The following is a 15,836-nucleotide window of genomic DNA, read 5'->3' on the forward strand; positions in this document are numbered from 1 at the left end:
TCCAATTGGCTCTTTAATAAACTTTGTGGAATATTAATATGTAACTATGGTGGGTTGGCCAACTGCCTTACCATTTCCACGTTCGGCAAACAGGGCGTGAGCGTCATGTCGCAGTGTGGGCCCATAACACACTTTATTACATACTTCGTATTTACGTTGTCGGTAATGTGGCAGCGTGTGTAGAGTGAATATGTAATAAAGAGAGAGACTATAATAGTTCATTATTCTTTTACGGGTTGTGTTAAGGCCCTCATAAAAACAACTTTTTTTGGCAGCTTTTAGCAGTATAACAATTTTTTTGGCAGGTTTTTTGACAATTTTTTTTTTTTTTTAAGTGAGATCCGAGAAATTTTAACAAATACTGCACGATATTTGTTAACATTTATCTTCTTTTATTCTTAAAAAGTTTAAGTTAATAAAAAAATAAAAAGTTTTAGTTAGCGAATGTCTTAAAGCCAATAGTTACAATACATTTAAATAATACTTTAATATATTTTAAAAAAAATAAGTCAAATAGTATATATATATATATATCTCTATAAAAGTATACACAATTATAGTAATTTAGTTACAACAATTAGAGGATGGAAGATTTTAACCTTCGACATTTCTGCTAAAATACTAAAAGTTGCCCATAGAACTACAACTCTTTGGTAGAGGTGATCATTAATCATTGATGTCTTGATGTTAAAGTTTCCTACGGCTCATGACGACAATTTTATATACTTGAATTTACTTGATAATACTGTAGTTGCGTGATATTAAATGTTGATTAACTTGGGCATATGATCACAATTAATTTATATTATGGGTTTGTAATAATCCACAATGGGAGATTTGAGTAAGAACTAACAATTTTTTTAATATACTATAGGATCAAAGCTTTATTCATCAAGTTTTTCTCAATACATTTCTCACCATGTATCTCTTTTTTCTTTTTTCTCTCTGAATTTGAAAAATCCCCTTCTTTCTATAAGCTTCTTTCCTTTTATACTTCATCCTCCTCTCCTTCTTCATCCTTATCCTTCATTGTATTTGCTCTTTTTTCTTCTCCAGCATGAGATGTCCTTGTTCAATTGGACAACCTTTTGTCCTATTGGGCTCTTCTTTCCTCATCGTTATGATGAATAGAGACTTTTAGGGCTTCTTGTCTTATCCTGATCAGTTATATAGCAAATAATGCAAGTTTGTCAGACGGATTATTGTAGATTTATCTAGAAGTTTTAAAAAGCGTCATCGAATAATCCCATTAGTTCTGAGATCATTTATCTGGGGCTTAGAACTTAAGCTGACGTTGTTAGCTCAGTAGAGGTATTTTATCATGAGTGATTTATCGTCGGACTCATAATGATGCACCTCTTTAATCCGTAGTCCAAAGTATATGCCCATGGCCTTGCAAATCTGTTATTTGGCCTTTTACTCACCATCTACCTACAAATACATATTGCATTTGCCCTACCTACATCAACGCATCACATTAGCTACCAACATGATTTACATGAAGCCAACCATCCATCCAAATTCTCTAAATTCTTAAGTTTTCATACGATTGAGCACATAAGATTTCAAGATTGAGTAAATCCTTGAATCACTTGGAGTTTAACTAAGTATTGTGTTAAAATTATGGTTAAATAATTAAATTCTTTGTTTTTTAATAGACTAATAGCTTAAACTTTTAGAAAAATCACTAATTTATCACAGTATCAAAGGGTAATTTATCACATTGAGCCTGCCTCGGTCCTCTGTTGCACTAGCAATGATTTTCGGAGATAACAAGGAGGAAATCTTAAGATTTCGATGGAATGTCTTTGAGCCAATAATCACATTGAAACTTGGAATCCTTAGTCGCACTGGCAATGATATTCTTGGATTTTCCGAGATCACAAGGAGGAATATTTAAGACTTGGATGAATGTGTTTGACCCAGGAGGCTTTGAATGCTATAGGGCTCACAAGAATTTCCTCTATAATGCCCCATTGGTCCATCAAGTCAATATTTGAAGATATTTTATTTTCTCTGTTTTGAATTCCCTTTTCTTTTTGGAGAGAAAATCATCCTTTTGGAGAATCATTCTTTAGCATCAAGTTGTAAACTGTAATCTCTGTAAAAATCCGCATATCCTTTGATCTTGACCATTTATGCTTCTCAATAAAGTTAAGCCAAAAAAAAGTGTAACGTGTCATAAGTTTGGTAATTCAAGATTTACATTAAATGCAACTTTTACTAGAGCTGTCAAAACGTGAATCATATCATGAATCGATTTTTGATTTTTTTGTATCGTATATAATATCATATCGTGTATCGTAAAATGCACAAACACTTAATAAAATCTATAAAAAATTATAGATATATATATATGGTATTTTCATTATAAATTTTGATTATATTCAGCTAATGAGTAATTTATTCATCACTTATGTAATAATATTTAACAAGCTAACTAAATAAATCAAACTAGCACGTGTTTATAACATACACATTCAAATTGCTTAAATTCAAAAGTTATAATATATTATAAATGACCCAAAAATTATTTTATTTTATCATATTCATCATATTGGCTAATCAACCCCATCTAAGTCAATGTTATCATCACATTTATTATTTTGCATATTTATTTCTTCATTAACATTTTATTCATCGTCATTAACATTTACTATCTTTTCTTGTTCTTTTTATTTTAATAATTAAAAAAAATCTTCTTGGCATTCTAGTTTTTTGGACTTATAACAATAATGAAAAAAAAATTATATTTTCAATTAATATCTTATTCATAGTATAGAAAATAAATTTGTAAATATTAAAGTGAAGTGTAAGTGTATACTGTGTAGTCCAAATTTTGAAAAAAAAAAAAAAAGAGAGGAAAAGAAACTTATGAATATGTTACTTTATTAGGTTAAATTAAGTACCCTAATGATTTTATGTTTAAAACAAGTCTAACAACTTGTTAGATTCAAATAAAAGTACAAATTTTAACAAAGAAAATCTCATTTTAAAGCATTTGTTTATATATCGTATGATACGTACAATTTTACGATACGATTCATGAGATACACACACTGTATCGTACAATTCATGAGCACTTACTATACGCCGATACAATACGAAACTTTTTACACACGATACGATACATATTTTATGATACGTTTCGCGTATCGTACAATACTGACAACTGTCTTTTACCATTCAAGAGCTACACAAGTTTTTTAATTATAGCCCCTTCCCCAATCCCCATAGTACCCCAAAAAAAAAAACCCTTATAACGATTGCTAGTGGCACCCAAAAAAAAAAAAAAAGTGATTGCCATCATACAGTATCCTTTTCTATTACTCTATAAAAAAAATAAAAAAAATAAAAAAGAGAGAAAAGAAGAAGACAAATTGCCAATTATACTCATCTAAATAGTTCACATAACAAGACGAAGAATTTGAGCATGATTGGCATAACATTGCATAAACTGCTAAATATAAAAATTAAAAACAAGAGGCCATGCTTGATAGAAAATTTCAAAGAGATGCAAAAAGTTTTATTATAAATGGTGTGTTTGGATGATATGATTTGGGCATTTAGATGTGAATTTGGGTGATTGAAATCCAAATAAAGAGTTTAGATGGTTTAAAAAATGTCAAGAATTTCGATTTGACAAATCCACAAATGATTTAAAACCTTTAAAGAGCTTGGATTTGAAATAACTCCTAAAATCAATGGATTTGAAATCAAGAAATTTTAAATCTATTAATTTAAAATCCAAATCCAAGTTTCCAAACACAACCTTATTATGATCCCTTGATTCTCAAAAAAAAAAAAAAAAAATTATGATCCCTTGATACAATGTCCCTCACATTTACATTATAGCAAACTCGGTCCATAACCCAGATGCTTGTCTCTTAATGCTTATTATCATCTACACAATCTGAGATGTTAATTTGGTACACTTGTTTACATAACAATTTTCAGTGTTTATACACTGAAACACATATTTCCACAACACTTTTTAACTCACATGTATTTCTATAACACTTAAACAACGATGCTATAAATCTCTTACCAAACGGGCCCTAATTCTCTAAATATTTCAAATCGGATACAAAGAAGATTGCCTCCATTTTTAGGTCGTTTCAACTCAAAAGGTAGCATTGAGGAGTAGCTAATGATTTGAGGATAGACAAAGTCCACTTACATTGAACCATAGATATTAAACCCAATACATTGACCCAGTTTATAAGTCGGGTCACTTAGTCACCAGTTTAACTAGTGGGTTATCGATAAAATCACATAGTCAAATAAAATTTTTTAAAGACGTAATTACACTCGCCTTTCTTGAGGTTTGGAGAAATGACACTCCATTCTAAACTTGAAGTGAAAAAACACTTTCCCCCTTAACATTTGATTGACCAAACTTTTTTAAATTAATATTAAAAAAGTTGTGTACTAACATGCCCTTTGCTTAAGGGCAAATTTTCAAAATTATCTTATTTTATAATTATAATTTTTAATTTTTAATTTTTAATTAAAGTGTATTTTAAAATATTTAGTGTGAATTTTTCTTATTATTATTTTTTTCAACAGGTTATGAAGAGATTTGCCATTATAAGTGTGTTTTGGTGCTTTATAAATTTTACATTTTTATTTGAAATTTATTAGTTAATTTTTTTATTAATCATTGTTAAAATCGTGTAAAGGGATTCTTTTATATATATATATTATTACTAATATAAACAAAAAATGGAGTGTTAATTTAATGGAAGTACACAAACCAAGGGAGTCAATTCCGTACCGTACCGGCCGGTACCCCCGGAATATACCGTACTGGCAAGCAAACCAGTACATATAACCCCCTTGTTTCGTACTGAAAAAAATACCGGGCGTACTGGCCATGTACCGGCCATACCGGCCAATTTCAGGCAATACTGGCCGATACTGGGCGTACCGGCCGGTATAGAAAAAAGTTTTTTTTTTTTTTTAAGTTTTGTAATTTTTGAATTTTTGTTAGAGCAGAATGATAACTTATTTGGATTAACTTATTAGTATTATTTGTTTTCTTAGTATGCAATGGTAACTTTTAAGCTTTCTATTTTTTATATTGTGTTTTTTTTTCTTTTAATTGATACTAAAGTCTAAAACCATGAATAATTAGTTCTGAATTGAGGAAATGTTTTATGCTAAACTTTTATATTTATTATAATATATATATATACACACACACATACATATATATTCATATATATATATATATATATTTTTTTTTTTAAAATATAAAAAATAGCGGAAAAATTCTTAAGTTCTCTCGGTATTATACAACGAATCAGAGCAGTGGTAAGGCATCATTTTTTTTTTTGTAATTTTGTACTATAATTCAAATGCCCATAAATGCCTAGATATTGTTTTTGCCTATCAAAGAGAAATATGGTACACACCTCAAAAGTCCATTCATTAACCTAGCAAAAAAAAAAAAAAGTCCATTCATTAGTATTAAATGTTTTTACCAGTCAAAGAGAAATATTCCTCTCTCTGGTACACACCTCAAAAGTCCATTCATTAACCTAGCAAAAAAAAAAAAAAGTCCATTCATTAGTATTAATTGTTTTTACCAGTCAAAGAGAAATATTCCTCTCTCTGTCTCTCTCTCTCTCTCTCTCTCCATTATTTTAAATTCTTTGATTTTATTACTCTCGACTCAGCCTTTTCAGTTCTATCAATTATTTTTTGCTTTTTCAAGATCTCTTTTTATTAAATCAAATTTTTTAAATAATTAGTTAATTACCATAGGAAAAATTCTTAGGACCACTATGGCTGAAGGGCTAAGCTTCGAACATGAGAAGGTATGTGTTAGCACCCCATCCTATGAGAAATTATAAGGTTTATATGATAGATAAGTGACGTGGTCCATTATTTTACTAAAAAAATTCACACTTGTTTAAAATTGTTGAGTAAAAAAAAATTTAAAACAAAAAACTGATTACTGACTCAGCAATTTTAAACAAGTGAGAGTTTTTTAGTGGAATGGTGAATAAGTGACGTGGTCCACTAAATGACTATATAATTTCTCTAATAAGTGAGAGTCTTTTAGTGAAATAGTGAATAGGTAACATGGTCTACTAAAAGACTGGATAATTTCCCCCACCCTACCCAACCTAGTTTTGTCTTCTGGGGTGCACAAGTCAATAAAAATGATTCACTATAGTCCAGGCTCGCGTGATTCACGAAGCAACTCGCATAGAAAATAAGGTGAGATTAGCAATGAATTGAATACATATATAAAGCAAAAAGTAGTCTTATAATTTTTTTTTTTTGTTAATTAAAAAGTCGCATGCATAAAGAAGTCTATGTGCAATTCTACATGACATGTAAACATGAATGGTGACAACTTTTTTTCTTTTTTTTCTTTTTTTGATAGAGAATGGTGACAACTTAATATAATCTAAATGACATGAGTGATTTGAATCAAAACATAAAATAATATTGTTTAGCTACTGCACTGTGTTGCCTTGACCACAACTATAGTAGTAGCATAACTCATGAAAATATATGTTGTTGGTGAAAACACAATAATAATAGAAATAACACAAGAATAGTACTTCTGAATATTATTAATTTAAATAGAAAAATTATATCTATAAGGAGATTCAAGCTATTGGTTGGCTAAACTTTATAACTGGTGCAGACCTTCTCTAACTTGTCTCTCCCAAGCTTCAGCTCCCCCTTGCGCACGTCTCTAGCCCAATATTTAAGTCAATTCATATTAGCCCATTAATTATCACAATTAAAAAGAACAAAATAGTCTCTCCCATTTTCAATGTGGGATTAAACATTTTCACTAACTCCTCATTAGGATTGTCCATGGGTCAGGCGGGTCGAGTTTTTGCCCAACTCGCAACAGACCCGTAGAAGTTCGGATGGGCAGTTTTTCAACCCGAAACCAACCCGTTACAATAACGGTTTGGTCGATTTAAGTCGTCGGATGGAGGTCATCGATTTCGAGTGAACCTGATATTCACTGGTGTCCAACGAAACGCAGCGAGATCTCGCCAGATCCGGCGAGATCTTTCCAGATCCATCCAAGATCCTATGAGATTTCGTCGGATCTGGCAAGATTTCTACCAATCTTGATGAGAAATAACTGGTCTGGCCATATCCGGTGTTTATTGTGCCAGAAATCGACGGATTTAAGTGAAAAAGTGGTCAGAATCTGGAAAAAATGGCCGAATTTTATGGTCTTCGGGTGGGTTGGGTTTCACGGGTTCCTGAGGAAGAGATCCGAAACCGACTTGCCGGCGTTAGTTTTTGGGAGTCAGGACCCGAGTCCGACTGCCAGAGCAATTGGATTGGGTGGTTCCAGTTCGGGTCCGGGCGGGTTGGGCAGGTGGCGAGTTGATCTGGACAACCCTACTACTCATCTTTCATATTCACTTCCACATATTTATATTTATGTTGTAATATTTATTCATTTTAATTAATTAATATTAAAATGCTTCGACATATGTATTAACAATGTTGAGGAGATGAACGGGTTGAATGAAATTTAGTCGGAAAAAAGAGGAGTCTGCTCTTGAGCCTTTTTCTTTTTACCTCTCTTGCACGTTCCCAGTCCCAATTTAGATCAATTTTGTGTATATCTAAGGCTTACTTTCCATGTAAAGTAATTTGTAGAGTTTGTTAATTGCAAATATTTTGTCCTCTCTTTCTCACTCTCTCTTACAATCACACACAATGAGGGACAAAATTAAGGTTCTTGAATTTTTTTTTTCAATAGTGATGCCCAATAAGGCAAAAGCAATTTTATTTATGGTAAATTATAAATTACACCTCTAAAATTTGGGGTATTTGAATATTACACCTTGAAATTTCAGAATTTGGATTTCCCCCTCTAAAGTTTGGGGATTGTTTGGATTTTACACCCTAACGTTTCCAAATTTGGATTTTACCACCTAAAATTTAAGGGTGTTTGGATTTTACACTATGAAATTTCAAAATTTGGGGGTGTAAAATCCAAGCACCTTCAAACTTTAGAGGTGTAATTTGCAATTTATCTTTTTATTTATTGTTTGTTCTTAGTTGATGTTGATACAACTGCTATTACAGTCTTACTAGAGGTACAAAGGGCATCCTTAGAGAGCCATTTATTTAGTGCCATCTAGCAAGCCAGTGTTTTTGTTACATACCATATATATTAGCCCAATAGTATAGGCCCAAGATTAACCATTTACTAAATATGGTTAATAGACTTGTTGTACTAATATAAGACTTGACTTGTACATAGAGTATGATCAGGTTTGAGCCTATACTATTAGACTAATATATCTCTAATAATCTCTTTTCAAACTCAAGGTGGAAACTCAATGGAACCTTGAATTTGGAGCTTTGACACAATTGAAATTGGTATATCACTAACAATATACAACAACAACATTATTAATATATGGCCCGTTAATAATTTTAACAAGGGGCATTAATATCAAAGCTAAAGCCAAAGCTGACATTACACTTCTGCTGGAGTTGTGGTTGAGGATGGTGACTGAATAATGTACAGTTCCTGATAGTTGCATTAGTCATTGGACGACATTTGTTAGGGATAGTTGCTGCAATAGTACCTGTTGTGAATAGGCAGAACAAGAGGAAGGGAATGAATATTGCCTTCACGACAAACCTCATATTGTTTCCTTTTATGGTTTGTTTTGACAATATTTTGTGTTGAAATAAGCTTTTGTGGCCCTAAGACAAGTCATTGTGGTATTCTATAGAGATTTCATTTCATGTGTACTACTTTAAGGGTTCATTTGGATGGATGAGTGGAAAATTGGGAGAATGGAAAATTAGTAGGAGGATGGAAAAGTGGGAGGATAGAAAATATTTAGTTTTTCCTCGTGTGTGTTTGGTTGGAGGGATGGAAAAGTGGGAGGGTGGAAAATTCTTTTGTTGGGTTGAAAAGAAAAGTGAGAGGATAAAAAATGTAGTTTATATAAATTGATTATTATACCATTGTTACATAATAGGTAAGAAATATATTTATTTGTACTCATTAAATAATATAAATTTTACCAACAATTATATTTTTCAATGAAAAGTGTTACTATCCACAACATTTTTGCAATACTTTCACAACAAAATTTATGTGGAAAGTTGTTACTAGTTCTAATTTGAACCCACTATTGAAATTATTTTTTTACTTACCAATATTAACTAATAACAATCTGTTACTTAATATTTATTGTGAAAATATTGTAGTAACATTCTCAAATAGCATTTTTTATTCTTTATATTATTTCTCTTTTCTCCCTTTTCATTTCATCCATACGTTTTGTTTTGTTTGTTTGTTTTTTTTTTTTCCTATGCTATCTCCTCCACACACGTTGTATCTCTATCCCCACTCCCCTTCTTTTTCTTTTTCTCCCTCATTCAAGTCTCCAGCACTCCTACCTTCTTCAGTAAAAAAAAAGTCTCCAACACTCTTTTTTTCTCCAATTCGCTCTCTCTAGTTTTTTTTTTCTCCACATGTTGTCCTTATATCTCTATCCCCCTTCTTTTATTTGCTTTGTCTCCCTCATTCAAGAACGTTCCAGGCCTCTAGCACTAGCAGGCGCAGCTCTCATTCTCCAGTGCTCTCTCTTTGTGTGTGTGTGTGTGTGTTTTTTTTTTTTTTTTTTTTTTTTAAACTTGATTCCAGAGGGCATTATGGACAAAGTCTTCTTTATCAGTTTTCCACTCAGCCTTTTCCTCCAGATTTGGGGAGACGAAATTTGTGGGCCCGGGAGAGAAAATTTTCTCCCAGGTTTTCCACTCTCCCTATTTTCCTCTCTTTCCCAAACAGTGGAAAATACTATTTTCCACTCAGTTTTCCATTCTATGTTTTCCATCTCCCCTAAAATCACCCCAACCAAACACAGTGTAAGAGGCATTTAGACTTGGCTCACTTGAATTCTTGCCATTGGATTGAATCTTATGGTTAGAGGTGGACCAATCAAATTGTAGCTTTTCTAACCCCATTATCTACTTCCCCTAGGCATGCCCAACTTATTAGCCCATAGTCCATTAATTAAGCTAAAATAACACATTTAACCCATTAATTGAAGCTGATAATGATAAATTCATATTAAACCAAGTCATGTTTAAATAACTAAAAAGGACCTAAATATGAAATTTAAATGAGTGAAAACAACAATTTTGAAGCCTAAACCTTTTCTAAGGTGTGCAAGCTCTAGAGTTTGACAAACTTAACCACAAATAGCCAATCCCAAAGCATATCGACCATTTTCTAGTGGTGAGGTGCTTGTAATGTTTTACACTAACACAAGTAGCATATTCCAACCACTGGTGGAGCCAGGGGAGGGTGAGAGGGGGCAAGTGCCCCCCTGACCTCCCAAAAACTCCTATATAATATACCTGATGGTGTATGATAAAATTAACTCCAAACTCGTCCATGATGGTTGTCCAAGACAAGAATGGAAAAACGCCTCATGTAAAGTGCATGTCCAGATAAGGTCGTCCATCCAAAAAGTTGTTTGGACAACCTCCATGCATCCCAAAGCATGTCACTCAATGTATATGCTTTGGACGACCTCCAGGTTCTTATTGCGGAACACAAATAAAAGTCAAGATTCATTACTGCAAAACGCTCCCAATAGTGATTATGAAAAATAAGACCAAGAAATATAACTCCCATGGCAGTTATGGAGGTTAATTCCAAATCTTTCGACCCCCATAAATGTGGGGGAAGTTATAAGACAAGTAACGGCCTCCATAGCACTATATATACACCCATCCCTGACAAAAAGAGGCAAGTTTTTTCCTTTTACACAAGTCCCAGAAATTTGGAATTACAGATTTCAAAGAGAGAAACTAACTTTATCATCGAAGGGTCTGTGGCCAGTCAACCTCGGTCTCCTTTGATTCTTTGTTTTCCATTTTCAGGCCCTTCAAATCATTCAAGTCCAAAACATCTAGTCTACTAGTTTTCCAAGCATCATCAATACCTATAAAGTAATTTTCCCCTGACAAAATTTTTCTATCTCAACTTTGCCCCTAGCATAAATAAGAAGACTTCTCTGCTTCTAAAAGAAAGCAATCTAATGTCCTGTATAAGTACATAGCACATTTTCGTCTTTTTCCAATGAAAACAAAGTTCAATGGCCCCACATAAGACTATAAGTATTTGTTGGTGTGGGTAGGGGTGTCCATGTAACCCGATCACCCGACCAAACCGAGAAACTTGCCCGAATCGACCCGCTCGCCGCCCGATCCGACGACTCTGGCGGTCGGCGGCAGGTCTCAACCCTCCAAACCCGATTCTGACGGGTCGAGTGGTGGGTTTTCTCCTCTAAAACCGTAGCCACTTGACCCGCCCGACCACCACTTCAGATGAAAGCCTCCCTGTTCAATCCGGCGATGACTACCCATCTTTCGCTTAGATCCGGCAACGATATTTCTCAGATCCGCTTAGATTCGACGATGATTACCCATTTTTTGCTTAGATTCGGCGACGATATATCTCAGATCCACTTAGATCTGATGATTTTAGCTCAGATTCGACAATATTTTTCAAAAAATTGCTTAGATCGGTGATGTTTAAGCTCAGATCGGTCACGTGTAAGCTCAGATCGGTAACTTTGGCTCAAATTTGGTGATGTTTAAGCTCAGATCGATGACCTTTTGCTCTCCTCCAACTAGATCCAACGCGATTTCATTCTCCACCGCTTGTCGTTGCCGTTCGTCAGTTTCAACTGAACCAACCGATCGTTTTTTAGAATTTGACCGACTCAACCCGTGGTGATCGGTGGCCGGTTGCAGGTCTGATTCTCTCCTACCCGACCTGAGCGGGTTGAGTTCGGGTTGGGCACAAACTCGACCCAGCTCGACTCGTGGACAGCCCTAGGTGTGGTTGTGTGTTCCAAATACTTTATTATTATTTATTTTTTAGCTGTTGAAAATTTATGAGTAAAATAGCCGTTGACAATTATAAGAAAAATAGTCGTTGGGCAATAATGGATAATATAGCAATTGAGCTTTTATGGGTTATTAGTTACTAATAACTATGGGTTATTATTGTCATGAGTAGCCTATATAATACCCATCATCACACTCCTCCCGATAGGTTTTTGGCTACTATATATTAAGATATACACAACTCTACTATATTTCTCTCCCACATATTTTTCTACAAGAATATTTTTTTAAGGAAAGGTAATAGAAGGTTGTTCTTAAACGTTTTGTGAGTGGAAGTGCATACATCACAAAGGTCGCCGCTATAGTCTAATTCTAGGGGGTTGTTTAGCCAAGAGAATCAATTGCAACAAGTTTTACTGTGGGTGGCACGAATCAACCTTTAAGGACAACGCTCTTTACATGATTCTATAGCACTGTGAGATTGTTCCTAAATTTACTTCAATTTATATTATTGTTGCTTATTTACATTCTTGCTAATTATTTGGGATATTATTTATATATCAAAACTTGTTGATTCACTAAAATATTTCCAACAGTATTGTCCTTTTGACAAGTTTCTAAACTACTAATAGTAAATAATGAATTTACACAATTTTTTCACAACAAATTTCACAGTTGTCAAAGCAATACTATATAGTATATACGATATTTCTCACAACAAATTTCACAGTTGTTGAACATTCAGTTTTCATTTAGGCCCACCACTTACACTACTTTATTGTCTACAAGTTATATAATTCCTAGTGTCAACTTGTGAAAATACCAACTCTCCTCTTGGTGGATTCTATATAATCATTATTTTTTATTTAAAAAATGGCCTACTTATATTCATATATACCACTAAAACCATAGCCTCCACTCTTTTTCTTGTTTTTTAGTATTTAGTTTTTTTTTTTTTTTTCAATCTTGTTTTTGCTATAATCCAAATTCTAACTGCTAAAAAGAAGAGAGAAAAAATGTTGAATTCAACATTATTTTTTAATAGCATTCAAGGTAGTAAGGACACAAAATTGCTAGTACATTGTTATACTCTTAACAATTTTTACAATAATTTATTTTAAGAAATAAAATTTATTGTTTAAACTCTATTATTCAGATTAATCTCCAAATTACATTAATATATATTTGTGTATTTAGTTTGCTGTTAATATCAATTAATATTTTTAGATTAATTTTGCTTTCAACATTGCCTCCTCCAAACTGAATTCTTGGCTCCGCCACTTTCCAACTCATGCCTTTATTTCTTTCAAGCACATAAAAATTTCCCTTCATTCCTTTTCTTTTAATTGTTCTAAATATCACTTCTTAATAAATAAATATATAATAATAATAAAAATTGTTCTGAATAGTGAATATCAAGGGAAGTGCTCAAGAATGGTGTGATATTTGAGATAAGTTGTTTTTTTTTTTTTTTTTGAAGGGGAGATAAAATTGCATTGCAATTAAAAAGGAAGTACAATAGAGTAACCTGCAAAGCAGGTTAGTGCAGCATATCATCTTGTACAAATGGAACTAAAAAAGAAGGGGTAACCCTTTCCACAAGTGGATAGATCTATTCCTACGGGCAAATTGTGCAAGCTCATGGGCTGCAAAATCAAAAGCCCAATTAAGGTGCCTGAAGGAGCAGAAAACAAACGATGTTTGAGCATGAGAGATGTCCTGGATGATGTGTCCATGAGGAGCTCCAAAGGCAGAGTCATTGACGACATTGATCACTGTGAGAGCATCACTTTCAAATATGACCCGAGAGAGCTGTAACTCCTGAGCAAGCCGAATACCTTGCTCCAATGCAAACACCTCCACCAGTTCAGTCGTGTAATGGGACTGAAGGGGCTTGCAAAAGGCAGCAACTGTTTGGCCTTTGCAGTCCCTAATAATGACTCCAATGCTGGAGGACTCCTCAATATCAGATGAAGACCCATCAACATTGATTTTGAAGACACCCGGCGGAGGAGGAGACCAGCAGTGAGTATGAGAGGGTCTAGGATGGAATAAGTCTAAAGTTGCCGAGTCATTGAAATCCTCAACTGAGTTTTTAGCCATCTGCCATACCTGGGAGGGAGAAGAGTACTTGTTATCATGGATGACTTTATTTCTATTGAACCAAATAGTCCATGCAATCGTGAGGAACAACTCCAAATCATGGGGAGGCTTGTGGGCAAGGATGTACATGGTTGAATCATTGAATGTCCATTTGTTACTATGGATCATTTGTGGCATATCCGACCAGTAATTCCAAACCAGATTAGCAAATTCACAATGGAGCAAAGCATGATAGGTAGTTTCTAGTTCTTTACCACAAATAGGACATTCATAACTGTTGGAGATGCCATGAGTACAAACCTTTTCCATAGTTGGCAGCCCATTGACACAAGCCCTCAAAGCAAAAATTTTAACTTTGGCAGGAAGATTGAGGCGCCACAAGTTCTTCCACAGAGGCTTGAAAGGGTCCCCCCCGGAGCTTTCCATTTCTTCCTTTGCTCCTACCAAGCAGTGGGCAAAATGATACGCATTTTTTACAGTGAACTCGCCCCGGTTGTTACCCATCCAAATTAGTTTGTCATCAGGCAGACTGTGGCTGAGGGATATTTTGAGAATTGCATCAGCTTCAAAGGGGAGAAAGGCGGCTCTAATCAAATCAGCTCTCCACCATTTTGTGTTCGGATTAATGAGAGAGGATACCATTGGGTAGATTGGGAGGTTAATGGGAGGGGAGATGACTTTGTGGGTGGATGGGGTAGGAACCATTTGTCGTCCCATATGTGGATTTGTTTTCCATTACCCACACGCCACCGGGTACCCTTTCTAATAACCCCAAGGCTATTGAATATGCTTCTCCAAGAGTAGGATGGGGAGGAGCCAAGTGTTGCACTAAGGATGTCATTGGTGGGAAAATATCTTGCCTTGAGGACACGGGCAAGGAGGGAGTTGGGATTTGTGATTATTCTCCATGCTTGCTTCGCCAACATAGCAAGGTTAAAGGCCTGCAGGTTCCGGAAGCCCAAGCCCCCCCTTGACTTCGGGTAGCACATTTGTTTCCATCCAACCCAAGCCATCTTTGCTTCTTGATGCTTTTGGCCCCACCAAAAGCTTCTCATCATACTCTCAAGATCTTCACATAGGCCTTGTGGGAGCTGAAAACAGCTCATGGTGTAGGTGGGAATTGCTTGGGCAACCGCCTTAATAAGAATTTCCTTGCCCCCCATAGATAAAAGCTTGCCCTTCCAACCCGCAAGTTTTTGACCCACCCTCTCTTTAAGAGTAGAGAAGACCTGCTTTTTTGATCTCCCAATGAAGGATGGAAGCCCCAGATACTTGGAGTGTTTTGAGTCATTCTTCGGCCCCAAAATGGAAAGATTGCCTCCTTTGTATTCGGGTCAATGTTTGGGCTAAAGAATATCGAGGATTTATCAGTGTTTATTTTTTGGCCAGAGGTGTTCTCATACTTCTGAAGAATTTGTTTGAGCTCTTGGCACTCTTCAGGCTTTGCCTTACAGAAGAGAATGCTGTATCTGAGATAAGTTGTTAAACATGGCATTTGTCTATCCATTAATGCAACTTTAGTATTGAAAACAAATTACCCACTGGTGGCTGGCACAAAGAAAAATAAAGGAAGTAAAATTTTAACGGAATTCAATAATGACAAAGAGTACTTTGCCTATTTCCAAAAGTTTAGGGAACATTGGTGAATTTTAAATTTTAGCCGAGTGGAAGTAGATCCAATAGTTAAAGGGTAAAGTGCAATTGATTTTCTAATAATTGGTTTCCTTCAAAAAAAAAAAAAAAAATCTTCTAATAATTGAACAAAACTTAGATGCAATACATTTGCTGAAGGACATTAAATTCCCTAATTGAATTCGAGTACATAATCTATATATCTATATATAGGTGAAGCA

At 34.4% G+C, this 15,836-nt stretch overlaps 1 protein-coding gene across 1 annotated transcript; it reads right to left on the bottom strand.

Annotated features, from left to right (window-relative positions):
• Positions 1-13,452: 13,452 nt before the first annotated feature.
• Positions 13,453-14,625, bottom strand: LOC112029294 (uncharacterized). Its single transcript, XM_024061982.1, has one exon. The coding sequence runs from the start codon at positions 14,623-14,625 to the stop codon at positions 13,453-13,455; it is 1,173 nt and encodes a 390-aa protein (XP_023917750.1).
• Between the last annotated feature and the right edge of the window lie 1,211 nt (positions 14,626-15,836).

This window comes from Quercus suber, unplaced genomic scaffold, assembly GCF_002906115.3.
Source record: "Quercus suber isolate HL8 unplaced genomic scaffold, Cork oak 2.0 scaffold_191, whole genome shotgun sequence".
Lineage (NCBI taxonomy): Eukaryota > Viridiplantae > Streptophyta > Magnoliopsida > Fagales > Fagaceae > Quercus > Quercus suber.